The sequence below is a fragment of the Ovis aries genome, chromosome 5 (genome assembly GCF_016772045.2).
Source record: "Ovis aries strain OAR_USU_Benz2616 breed Rambouillet chromosome 5, ARS-UI_Ramb_v3.0, whole genome shotgun sequence".
Taxonomy (NCBI): domain Eukaryota; kingdom Metazoa; phylum Chordata; class Mammalia; order Artiodactyla; family Bovidae; genus Ovis; species Ovis aries.
The window spans coordinates 100,130,800-100,144,511 of NC_056058.1; the positions used below are offsets into that span (position 1 = coordinate 100,130,800).

A 13,712-nucleotide genomic window follows, 5' to 3' on the forward strand; every position below is an offset into this window, starting at 1 on the left:
AAACTAGATCCCACGTGCCAAGACGAAGACCGGGCGCAGCCGAATAAATAAATATTAAAAAAAATAATAATGTCACCTCTTGTTTTGCCAACTGTATTCTTCCCCTTTACTCGGTATTAATTTGTTGATAGTTAATAAAGTTATTATTAATATTACTCACATACATATGTATGTATATAAATATATTCAAGATTTAAAGTAAATATATACATTATTAATATATATATAAATATATTTAAAAAAATCTGGACAACTGCAATGGCTTTCTAATTGATTTTTGTCCTTCTATATTTATGTTCTTTGAATTTACATAGCAGCCAGATTTTAAAAATATACATGTTAAATCATGTCATTCCCCCTGTTTAATACACTCTAATAGTCTCTCATTTCACTTTCAAAAATTCTAGGCACTTTACTGTCTTTTTTTACACAAATGCATAAGCTATAATTTTATCCACAAATAAAGTATATCACCATTAGACCTTAGGATTTACATTATAGTATCCATTCCACCGCAGATTTCCTGGACTTATATTTTTCATAAATGTTTATTTGTTTTATGCAGAATTGGCAATAAAGCTCAGGAAAATTACCATGATTACTATTATATATCAGTCAAAACCTATCATATTTTAGACCTTTACATTGGATTTTATAGATTTTTTTTTAAACGGGGCTTTGACTCATTATAATTCAGAGAATAATGAGGAAAAATGTAAACAGGAAATATGAACAATATCTTTCTACTGCAGAATTACAAAGTGACACCATTATTTTCAGAATATTGTTAGATGGCAAAGATTTTTTAAAAGTATTGTTAGAAAATTTTACTGGTATCACTGCTTTGAAAAATTACTTAAAAATTCTCTATTGTATTGTTGAAGCTGAAGTGTTTTCCTTGTAACATTCACAGGGTATGTTCTGCTGGCAAAAAGAAGAGAAAGATTCATTAAAAGGTACAAAATGATAGCTATTAAAATTGCAGCCATGAAATTAAAAGATGCTTACTCCTTGGAAGAAAAGTTATGACCAACCTAGATAGCTTATTGAAAAGCAGAGACATTACTTTGCCAACAAAGGTCCATCTAGTCAAGGCTATAGTTTTTCCAGTGGTCATGTATGGATGTGAGAGTTGGACTGTGAAAGCTGAGTGCCAAAGAATTGATGCTTTTGAAGTGTGGTGTTGGAGAAGACTCTTGAGAGTCCCTTGGACTGCAAGGAGATCCAATCAGTCCATTCTAAAGGAGATCATCCCTGGGTGTTCTTTGGAAGGAATGATGCTAAAGCTGAAACTCCAGTACTTTGGCCACCTCATGCGAAGAGGTGACACATTGGAAAAGCCTCTGATGCTGGGAGGGATTGGGGGCAGGAGGAAAAGGGGACGACCGAGGATGAGATGGCTGGATGGCATCACCGACTCAATGGACGTGAATTTGAGTGAACTCTGGGAGATAGTGATGGACAGGGAGGCCTGGAGTGCTGCGATTCATGGGGGCACAAAGAGTCGGACACGACTGAGTGACTGAACTGAACTGAACTGAAAATTCTATAAAATAATCTCAGAAAGTTAAATGCTTAACTTCCAGTGTAGCATGCTATCAAGGACTTTTTAAAATAACTATTGGCTCTAGTTTCTTGTAGACTTTGCAAGAAATATTAGTGCATTTCTTATAACTTCATTTTCTTGATTTTCACACAAGGACTATGTTCTCTGTACTAAATGTTTTAAGGAAATTTATATAGGTAAACCAAATTATGAAAAATTCAAGTTAAAATATTTAAAGAAAATTCTAAAATTTCCGTTTACTTTTGAAAATATATTTAAAGTATGCAATGTTATCTGCTACTCTCATTCCTGATTTTTGAATAGCCTAGAATTTAAACTGTATTCTTTTGTCCTTAAAAGTCTAAAAATTATGTATGAGCATAAGAAGGGTTATACTGGAAAACAGCTGTTTCAGCCCATGTATCAGTTGAGACTTGCTCTCACTTCTATGGACCTGCAAGAATGAAATTTTACTCACTTGGTTGCTGGGCAGTAATTCTTAATAACTACTATAAGTTTCCTGCTGCTACTGCTGCTGCTGCTAAGTCGCTTCAGTCGTGTCCAACTCTGTGCGACCCCATAGATGGCAGCCCACCAGGCTCCGCCATCCCTGGGATTCTCCAGGCAAGACACTGGAGTGGGTTGCCATTTCCTTCTCCAATGAGTGAAAGTGAAAAGTCAAAGTGAAGTCGCTCAGTGGTGTCGGACTCTTAGTGACCTCATGGACTGCAGCCCACCAGGCTCATCCGTCCATGGGATTTTCCAGGCAAGAGTACTGGAGTGGGGTGCCGTTGCCTTCTCCGATAAGTTTCCTAGTATCGTGAAACTAAACAGGTTTATTGTTGTTCACTCGCTCAGTCATGTCTGACTCTGAGACCCCATGGACAGTAACCTGCCTGGTTTCTTCTCTATGGGATCCTCCAGGCAAGAATACTGGAGTGGTTTGCCATGTCTTCCTCCAGGGGATTGTCCCATCCAGGGATCAAACCCGTGTCTCTTACGTCTCCTGCATTGCAGACAGATTCTTTACCACTGAGCCACCTGGGAAGCCCCTATTTATACTTATATTTATATACATTCATATGAATAAAATATTAGAATCTATTAGGTTAATGGTTTTAAATAAAAACTTTCAAATCTCACATCCAATGAAACAAACTTTTCCTTGCCCTAAGTACCATATTTTGAGTAGGTTGTTAAAGTTTATAGGGAGTATAATGGCTATCTACAAAACAGACTCTTGGTGATCACTGGAGCATAAATCAGTTAAGGTCTTCAGTTCAGAAGAATAGATACAAACAATTTCAATACTAAAATAATTATTTTTAAAAATAAGCTTTGTTGAAATGTCATCACCCTACTCGACCCACAGTTGCTCAAATGTAACTTTAGTGGATGAGGGTAACCCTTGGAGGGCAGGAAGCTCACTCTATAGAAGTTAAATCAGAATTTCGGCAGAAACGAAATGCAGACAGAAAAGGGCATTGTCGAGTGTGGAACTTATTGTTATTATTATTATTAACGTTTTAAAAGTTGGGTAAAGAAAAATTTGTATTAGTAAACCAAAAGAAAATTGAGCTCGGTATTTAATAAGGTTTGCTATATTAAGTAATACCAGTACAGGAAGGGAAGAATGAACTAAAAATGAAAATCCCTACATTTTCAAAAGTGTCTAGCCTTTGAGGACAGATCGGTGTGAAATCACCTACTCAACATCCTCATTTTTCATCAGAGGAGATAGAGAAGTGCAATGGATTGCTCAAGGAGGCACGGTGTGGAGATGCTGTTTCTCTTCTTTTTCACCATGGCAATACTCTGAAAAGCGAAGAGCTGTTTTTTTTACCTGAAGATTTTTGAAAGATTTTTATTGATCTATGGTGTTAAATGTGGAGGCTCCTCCTGACATGGTCTAGGAACTCTTTCCTCTCTCACTTCCTTATAGAATGATTTTGGTAAAAGGAGATGGATCATAATTAGGAAAACCCAGTGTGCTTCCTGCAGAGGCAGACTGAAGAATCCCTTTGTGCTATGGGCTCAAGGTTCTGAGTGGGCCTTAATACAAAAATGTGAACATGTTCTAAACTTCAAGGAATTTGTGGTTTGACACAAGAATTCTCAAACTTAAGAGGGTTTAAGAATTACGGAGTAACTTGCAAAAAATGTCAATTTGGGGGCCTCTTAAGCGATTTGGATTCTGAGGTGGGGCCTAGAAATATGCATTTTTAATGAGCACTTACCCACCCTCTCAACCTCACAAACATACCAAGTGGTTCTGATTCAGAAACCCCACTGAACCCGATGCAATCAGATAGAACAGAGTCTCATTCAGAAAATCTTTAACAGCGTTAAGATTTTAGACTAGAACAGTCCTGAGGAAACCCGCAACGAATAGAGTTTCATTTCATTCCACCTCATTTTCCTCCTTTCCCAAGTAGTACACACTAAGGCTTAATTTTGAATGTTTTAAATTTTGGTTTAAGCACAGATGCTTTTTCTTTGTTTCTATATCTGCAAGCTTCTAGGAAGAGCTCACTTTTTAGATTTTCTTAGCCCAGCATAAAGAGGCTCTGCCCCACACTGCATCCTAAATCTATCCTAGGTGTTACGGCCACAAGATCGTTCTTTCATCCTGTGCTAAAGGTACCTTGTGATAAAAATCTAGCAAGTCAGCTTAGTAGGCCAGGGCTACAGAGTAAGATGTCAAGTTGTGTTTTTAATTGTTTGTCTCCCCGGTGCCCACATGTAGTTTTTCAGAGTCAAAGGTTTCTATCCTTTGGGCTTGACTTTGCCTGTAAGAGTTGACGTGATGGGCAAGGACAGGGGGATTATGGGAAGTGTTCACACGGAGGGCACCTGGCAGGGCAATGAGGTGCCAAGGCCTTGACCTTCCTGTTTGCAACGTGCACTGGAAGCTCATCCTCTTCAGAGGCTCAGGACTGCGGAGGAATGTTTCTTCCTGAAGCGCCACTAGTGAGACTGTCACCCTGGGGTTCAATCAATCAGACAGCAGGCCGCTCCGCAGCTAACCTGACTGGAGCCACCAGAGCTTCAGAGGAAATTTACTTTGGGATCCAACAAAAGTCGATAAAACACCCCAGTGTAGACAGCCTTAGATTACCCCAGTCTCCCCAGGTTCCGCTTAGAGAAGTGAGACAGAATGTGGGATCCACAGGAGCGGCGACCCTTATCTTCCTTAGTGTGCTCCTATTTCACACGTGTGGGAAAAATCTCACAGTCAATCAATCATATTGGATGCAGGAATGAGTACCACTTGCTTTCCTGTTTCCTGCCAGTGATTTGTGCACCGCCTTTAGGAGTTTTACCATTGCTGTAAAATAGCCGTGCTGTTTGTTTGCTTAGTGATTTTTGATTCACTAAATTTTGAACTTTAGCTTCATGCTAGATAACAAGACATGTGACATTCTGGGTTGTAGCTAATACGTATTAAAACAGAACAAATAACTGATGAAAAGAAAATATTTTCATCTTGCATCCCCGGAAGCCATTTTGCGTATCACCAGCGGTGTGCGTTTCTTACTTTAGAAGGTGCAGGCACATCTGTGTGCCCTCATCATGGCGACACTAGACTAGACATCCTTGGAGGTGTAGTTTGCTCTGCCTCAGATCTTCTTTGGCTTTGGAATGACCGAAAGACTATGTTTACCTAATCCCACATGCAGAATGATGCATGGATTAAATACCACTGCACAAGGAGGAATCGCCCTATTCAATTACAATTAGAGCCCTACCTACTCTAAAATATTTTTCAGTTGCTAGATCTGAGAAATCTGTAACTGTGGTTTTCCCCTACTCTAGCCTTGGCCAGCATAGAATCTATCTTAAGGGACCCATTTCATGTATTCAGTCTTATGTGACACTTAATATTTCTCTTTGGCCGATTATACTGTCTGCAAACTAGAGAAGAGATGACAGTTTCAACACTTACATATTTCTAATAATAAAAAGTTTACTAAACAGTTGTGTTTCCAGTAAGATGAAGAAAAAGGAAAAATAAAGCACATATGTGAAAGTCAGCAAAAGAACAGGCACCTAATATAAACTGAATAAATCTCAGGGACTACTTTTTTTCTGTGGACGACCTTCCCTTACCTATTAATTAAATGAGGAATGCTTTTGAGTTTTCTAAAGAGGAATGCTGTCTCCTTTTTCACTTACTGAAGTAGAGCTACGCTACTTCAATAACTATGTTCTAGAAGAGCTATGCTTCTCTGAAGGCTTAATAATCACTGAATTACCAACTGCTGATGGGTTTAAGAGACACCTTCTTAATTTTGAAGCATTCAGGCTCACCTCTCTGTTTGGAGTAGTGTTTGAATACTCTGTATCTTGATCTCTATACAGAAAGCTCAGTGTGTAGTTCCCCTCAAACATAAAATTCCTGTGATTCACTGAGGTCATGTCTTACTCCCCCCGGGACAAATCTCATCTAGTCTATGGTACTAGAGAGTTTTTGATTGCTCAAAGTAGAAAATGTATAATATCACTCCTTTCCAGCCTGGAATCAAGGAAAACACATAAAATCACACTGTTAAATTCTGAAGAGTAATAGTAATTTCAAGTAAACATATAAGTTAAAAATGGCCGCAGGTTAACTGTACTTCTTCAAGTCACTCAGAAGACGTTAATGAGCAATGTTCTTTCAAATGTTTCATTGGAAATGTTATCATCAGCTACTTATTAATAGCCAACTTTTTATTCTGATAATATTTAGGGTACTTTGGGCAATGTTAAACCTCATTGCTAGTTTAGGATTTATAATTCAGGATAACCTGAATTACCTTGAAATTACTTGTGTCACCTCTGAAAAAATAATTTGATAAGAATATTACTTTACAAGTTGTAAGAACTTCATAGAGGCATTATTCAAAATGTTTAAAGGATATGCCTTCTCCACTAATCTTAGAATCAACATTTTGAAACATTTTCTATGGTCACTTTATTTATTCACTAAAGTAAATACTCTTCTGTAGCTTAATCCAAACTAATGCATGTTTTTGAAAGCAGTAAAATGGCATTTATTTTAAAGTGTCTATGCTTGATAGTTCTGCTTTCATTCCCTTTACATAGTTTGATCTACTAAGCTGTAGTTTTGCCCTCTGTTATTAGAAAGTGTATAAACTGCAGTCTGGCCAATGATGAAGGAATGAGAAATTATGTTTAGAATTAGTCTGCCATGTTAATTTGATCACTTTGTGATTGAGTTTGTATTGGGCAGATAATCAGTGCTAACATTCTATCCCATCTCTCAAATTCACTGAGGTCTCCAGATAAGAGTAACATATCAGTGCATTTTGTGTACTGAGTTTTTATCTTCACAATTCAGATCACATTCAGAATTGTTATTCTGCTTTTCACAAAAACAATCAGGAACAGTCTGTGAAAGAGGCATTATAGGTGATGAGACAATTGAGAATGTGATCCATCCAGTTAAAATTCTGGGTGTCATTTCAGAAACTTATTTGAAAACTTGGTCATTGGATGGTTTTCCCCCTGAAGACAAGATGCTGAGATTATTTTATGAACATCCTATAATTATCACATGGTTACTACAGATTTCTTTGAAAAGTTAAATGACTTCACATAAAATTTAAGAAAAAAATGAATTGCTAGCAACTGAGGGAATAGAATATCTTTCTAAAAAAGTAGACAATAGAGATTTATTTTTCAGTTTACTTTCCAAATAAATAATTTTAGGATACTTAGTCAACATTATGGTAATTTGACACTAGAATAAAAGAACTAATGTTAAAATTCTGGGAGAAGAGAAAGAGATGAAAACCTATCTAATACTTAAATTCTGAGTGAAAGTAAGGAGGTAAGAAGGACTGGGACTGACTGAATCCTTGATCCAGAGAGGAATTTTTTGATTGTAAATATACATTGCCATCAGAATCTTGGGACATACTATTTAGTGAAAACTGAAACTGAGGTTGCAAAAACATTATTTTGCCAAGTTTGATTTGGTATTATTTACACAAAAGGTATCAGTCAGGATATTTTGCCTATGAAATTGGTCTAAATCTCAGAGTAGATGCAATTGTTATTATAGAAAAAAATGTTTAATTCTTAATTTCTCCTTTCTAGAGTTCAGATTACAATGTTTTAAGTAATTAATATTTTTCAAAGCAACTGAATGTAAACATTTACACAATAGAAAAAATTGAGTATAAAATTAATCAGGAAAAGTTCTTATAACCAAACTGGATGAGGAAATCAGGTTTGGTGATTAGTAAATTTAATGCTGCAAATGAAACAAAGCAGAATATAGGAATTCAAAACAAGGACTGCTGCTTTGAAATTAAACTGACCCTCACTGAACTCAGAAAGAATTTCAACTATGTTGGGCAGCCTAGCTTCTCAATTAAATTTTCCTTGCTTTCCAAATGTACAATTTATTTCAAATAACCAAATTAGGATATAGATGGTGGCTATTCACATGTACATATGATATCTTTCTTTGCATAAATACAAGAAGCCTAAACAAATTGACTATTCAGAATTTTTTTGGGGGGGTGGCTGGGATATATCCATCCTATTTTGTAACAAAGCGGGTTAAGAACAGCTGTTGGATTTTTTTGTGGCTGGAAAGAAATACATTGTTAAATTATCTTCATATATAACACTCAAACAATTTTCCTTTTGCTAAACAACTAATTTAGGACAGCAAGAATTAAAATAGGATATAGTTCATTCAAAATGGCATAAAAAAGAAGAAAAAGAAAAAACTAAAAGGAACATATAATCAGCTCACCTGGGTAAAGCCTTCATAAGTTCCTCAGCTCTAAAGGAGACATGGATAAAATGCAAATGTGTGTTTTGAAAGGCAAGAAAATGAAGTAAAGATTTGACTACCTTGTCTTGTTCTACTTGGGATTTATCTGGGTTGTCTAAATCCAAAATCTGATTAGCATCTTAATCTTATGCAGTGTCAGGAATGATCTACCATCCTTTAATCATTCTATTATTATCTGTCTTAACCATTCCTAATGGTCTGTTTATTTTCAGATATGCTTTTCATAAACAATGCTGCACTGCACGCCTTTGTGGCTTAGGATCTTGGACGGGACATATAAGAAACACAGCTGTGATGTTCATGTGGTGCAGATGGAGTGGAAGAAACCCAAACAAAAAAGGAAACTTAAATGCTCCAGTTGGGCTCTTGGATGGTGATTTATTTATCTTCATGTGGTAGATTCAGAAGTGAAGCAGTATGGTGTATGGTATGGTGGAGGTTGTAGACTTTGATTAATATTATTTAAATTTGAGTCCTATTTTCATAACCTGTGTTGACCTCAGGGAAGTATCTGACTTCTCCTGGACTCACTGCACTCATCTGTAAAACTAGGATAAATAATAGTTAGACCTTGATTTAGAATTTCTGAAATCTTATATCAATGAAAAAAGAGTTTAGAATTTTTAAATAAATGAAATATTTCTATTTAAGCTAGTGTTATATGATATTGATCATAATTATTCAGGCAACCCTTAATGAATGTTATTAATGTCAAATAAAAATTTAGAAGATGTGTCTTGTGGCTTTTGTAAGAACATGAATTATGGTATATGAGGGGTTGGAAGAAAGGGAAGTGATGAAAATTTAAACTGCAGAGATTAATTGTTATGCTAAGAAAATAGGACTTTATTCTTTGTCCAACAGGATATCTTTTCAAGAACTTCAAGTGAGGGAAAGACTAGAAAAGATTGCCCCTTATCAATATCTCCTTTGACTGTAATCTGAAGAATGGATTGGGAATAAAACCTGAAGTAGTGGGAGAAGTAAAAAGGATAGGGTTTGGAGAGTGTTTGCTGTAGGAAAGGGCAGGGTGAGGGATAAAGTAGGCAAATTAAGGATAACAATACCTAAAGTTCCATGTTGAGTCATTGCAAGACATAGAAGCAGGGACATGCTTGAGAGAAAAGATAATTTTATTATTATTATTTTTAAATTTATTTTTAATTTTTTTAGAAAATATAATTTTAAAACATGTAATATTTAGGAGGCTCTGAGACATCCAAGTAGGTATGTCTGACAGACAGCTGGAGACAGAAATCTGGATACTAAGTGGTGAAGACCTTGCAGAAATATGCAGAGTAACATGAGTAGAAGGCCCAACCTGAAAAATAACTAAACTTTAAAGGACTGAAAGACGAAATCAAGACTGGATGTACTTTTGTGAAGGCAGCATTATTAAGAAAATTTTGTAAGATAGCTCTGGGAAGTGGAAAAATTTTGTAAGATAGCTCTGGTAGAGTGAAATACTTGAATTCAAACGTGGGCTCTCCTATTGATTAACAATATGAATCAGAAATTTAATGCCTCTAAGCCAAATATAAAAATGGGGATAATGATATTAATATTCATTTGATAGGGTTAAGGATAAAATGAAATAATTGTTAATATTCTATATGTAAAGCCTATGTAAACATTATTAGTATTAGGAGAAGAAGCTAATTAGAGTTGTTTTCTTAGAAGCTTTTTGAAAAAAGGGATCCATAGTAATTCTTAGAAATATATTAGAACAGGAAAAAATAACCTTTACAAAGTCCAGAAAACTAGATTTATTTATTTATTTTATTTTATTTTTTTTTACTTTTATTTGCATTTATTTTTTGCAGCATTTATTCCCGGGCCATTAGTTTTTGTTTCTTCAGTTTCTTCTGGGATATCTTTTTCTTCTGTGCAACCTCCTCTTCTGGTTTAGGAACAATCTGTTCTTTTTCAGTAAGGATCATCTCAATGTGGCAGGGAGAGCTCATGTAGGGGTTGATCCGACCGTGAGCTCTGTAAGTCCTGCGTCGCATCTTGGGGGCTTTGTTCACTTGGATGTGCTCAATGACCAGAGAATCTACATCGAAGCCCTTAAGTTCAGCATTACTCTCTGCATTTTTGAGCATGTGTAGTAAAAATTCAGCACTCTTTTTGGGCCATCGACCCTGAGGCCAGCCCCATGGCCTGTGCACACCTGCCAACTCCACCGTTATAGCAGCGGAACGGCCACCAAGTCCTTCAGATACTTGGTGGCTTTTCGGATATGCATACCCTTTATGGCCTGGGCGATTTCACGAGTGTTCTTAAAGTGTACACGAAGATTTGAACCTCTTGATTTGCATGATTTTGTGGGGTTTTCTGGGTCAAGTGAATAGCGCACCATTTTTAGGAGTCACCTCAGGCCGCTTACCAAAAAAGCCAGAAAACTAGATTTAAATTGAACTTATAATTTATTAATATTGAAGTTAGATATACTGAACAAAGAGACTTATGTGCCCTTTTAATGGTGTTAAGTGAAGTGAAAGTTGCTCAGTCGTGTCCGACAGTCCATGGACTTCTCTAGGCCAGAATACTGAAGTCCCCTTCTCCAGGGGATCTTCCTAACCCAGGGATCGAACCCAGGTCTCCCACATTGCAGGTGGGTTCTTTACCAGCTGAGCCAAGAGGGAAGCCCCCAAACAAAACAAAGCATTTATGTGATGAATATATCATCCTAATAGAATGACAAATATGTGTATTACTCATACGGATGTATAAAATGGCTGGGAAAAGAAAGAAAAAGGTCAGTATGACAAACCTGGTAATTTGTACAACATAAGAGTATTTTTCAAAAATAATAATAATTAGATACCTCTACACAGGTCTGTATTTTCTCTTGTTATCCTAGAACACACACTGTTTCGACTGGCTTCCCACTCCTGGCGAGATTCCCACTGAAGCCCTCACTATGACAATGCAGAGCAGAGGATGGTCTAGACCTACACGGCTCCTGAGATTTGAGTTTGCACATTGTTGGGGCATCTTTTCTTTGGAGTTCCAAATCCTCCAAACTATCTGGCACTGGCATATTTAAGCTTGTTTTATAAACACAAGTAAACCAAGCAAAAAAGTCAAGTAACTCTTAGCAGCAAAGCTGTTGGATAAATGGCATTTTAAATCGTTTTTACCCCGTTGATGGAGATGAGTTCAGCTCACTGCTATCTGAAAGCAGTAATAAATATTTATAAGGTACTCTACCGAGGTGTTCAAAACATCATACTGCTCCAAATAGAGTGTAATTTCAGGCTTGAGTAAAATGGGCAGGATAAAAAGTAAACAAAAATAAACTTCAGACTGGATCACTTGTCTAGTTCTCTGTTCTAAAATAGATATGAGTACTATTTTCCATTTCTACTGCTGGGTCTAACTTCCACATTACTAAAAATGAAACTACTTCCCAAATTAAGTGGTTAGGAGAATGTTCTTAATCCATCAGGGATAAGACAAGGAGTTCCCATGAGCCCAGGAGTGAAAAGTCAGGACATTTTTTCATTCTTTCTGCTGTAATTTGTCTCTTATCAGACTTCCTTAGAAAAATGTTCAGTTCAGTTCAGTTGCTCAGTCGTGTCCGACTCTCTGCGACCCCACGGCCTGCAGCATGCCAGGCCTCCCTGTCCATCACCAACTCCCGGAATTTACTCAAACTCATATCCGTTGAGTTGGTGATGCCATCTAACCATCTTATCCTCTGTCGTCTCCTTCTCCTCCTGCCCTCAATCTTTCCCAGCATCAGGGTCAAAAATTTATCCATTAGCAAAAATGTAAGATCTGTTTAAAAATTCCACAGCCACTCCACTATTCCATAGAGCATCATTATAATGGGGATTTTGAAAAGGAGAAATATTTGTTGTCCAATGTATGACGTTATCTGCTTAGCAGTAAGAGACATGCATTCTTGAAGGAATAAAGACAAGTTACAACTGCTACTTCCACCAATGAGTACAATTATATTAATATGTGGGTATCCTTTAGTGAAAACAGTATTTGCCTGGTACGCCAATCAACATTACCAAGATTTTACTTTATAGTTGAAAAAACTTTTCCCATATAAAAGAATTCAGGCTGCTGATGACCTGTTTTTCTCATGCCATCTCATTATTCACGTAACTTTCCTTGTGACCATTTCTACGTTGGGCAAATAAATGGAATTACTCAAAAACTCTGTTGCATATAATATAAATTGCACACCACCTTTCAGAAGTTGTTTTGAATTCTACCCAAGTGTCTGGGGAAGAAAAAGGACAAGGTGTAGTGTAGGAAAAAAAATCCTTTTCAGTACTGTTTATTTTCACAAGTAACTCCTTTATAGTTCTCTCCTGCCTGAAGAGATTGTCTTTAAAGATGCAGGCTCTTAGCAACATTATTATTCCGGTCTCCTCAAAGCATATGGTGCCTCTGGGCCTCTCTTCACCCCTGGGGTGTCCAAGCTCCCAAGCGCTTGGTCCCCTTACTGCGCACCCCTCTCATCTGTGCTGACTTCAGACTCTTCAGCCCTCCCTTTCCAACCACTTTGCAAGTACTTCTGGTTTGCCTCAAGACGCAGATCTTTCACATCTGAAGACAGATGCTCCTAATTTTGCCCTTTGGATTACTTTGTCCTAGATACTTTTTCTGCTAAGAGAAAACTGGCTGTTTTAAGCCAACACATACATTTTACTTATCACCCCCAGCTTGTGAGCATCAGTTCAGTTCAGTTCAGTTCAGTTGCTCAGCTGTGTCTGACTCTTTGCGACCCCATGGACTGCAGCACGCCGGGCCTCCCTGGCCATCACGAACTCCTGGAGTTTACTCAAACTCATGTCCATTGAGTCGGTGATACCATCCAATCATCTCATCCTCTTGTGAGCATGAGCCTGCACAAATACACTGACATGTGTACACACGTACACATTCAGAACCTAGTAACTGGTTGTCATCCCTAATTAAATTGCATTGTGGGAATTTTATTGTGAATAATTAATAGATTTGTTTCATAGTACAGTCTAACCTAGTATTTTGCTATACACGCATTAGCAACACAGTTCTAGGACTAGCTGTCTACTGTTTTTAAGATTTTAATTGAATTTATTTGGCTTATTAAAACTTATACTTTCTCTTTCCATCTCATGGTCTCACCCTCTGTTGCTTCATTCTCTATCTTAATCCATATCCCTAACCTTATTTTTGAAAGTTACTTAATCATTTTTCCAATCAAATAAAAAATTAAAAATGCAAAGACTGGTAATGTTAGACAAGTAATAAAAATAGACATTAGACTAGATATGTAACTTTAAATCTGAAGATAAAATTTACTGGATGTGTACATGTGTATATGTTAAGTTTCTGTGTGTATATATA

The 13,712-nt window shown here is 36.9% G+C and overlaps 1 protein-coding gene and 1 pseudogene across 1 annotated transcript in view; both read right to left on the reverse strand.

Moving 5' to 3' along the window:
• The window catches only part of LOC114115031 (uncharacterized), a 131,484-nt gene extending 123,037 nt beyond the window's left edge, over positions 1 to 8,447 (reverse strand). Inside the window, exon 1 of the mRNA XM_060416068.1 lies at positions 8,319 to 8,447. Coding sequence (XP_060272051.1) covers positions 8,319 to 8,335 — 17 coding nt within the window. The 5' untranslated portion in view covers positions 8,336 to 8,447. The remainder of the gene's footprint in view (positions 1 to 8,318) is intronic.
• A 1,724-nt stretch (positions 8,448 to 10,171) lies between these two features.
• LOC101115121 (large ribosomal subunit protein uL22-like) lies at positions 10,172 to 10,744 on the reverse strand (annotated as a pseudogene).
• Positions 10,745 to 13,712: the final 2,968 nt, after the last annotated feature.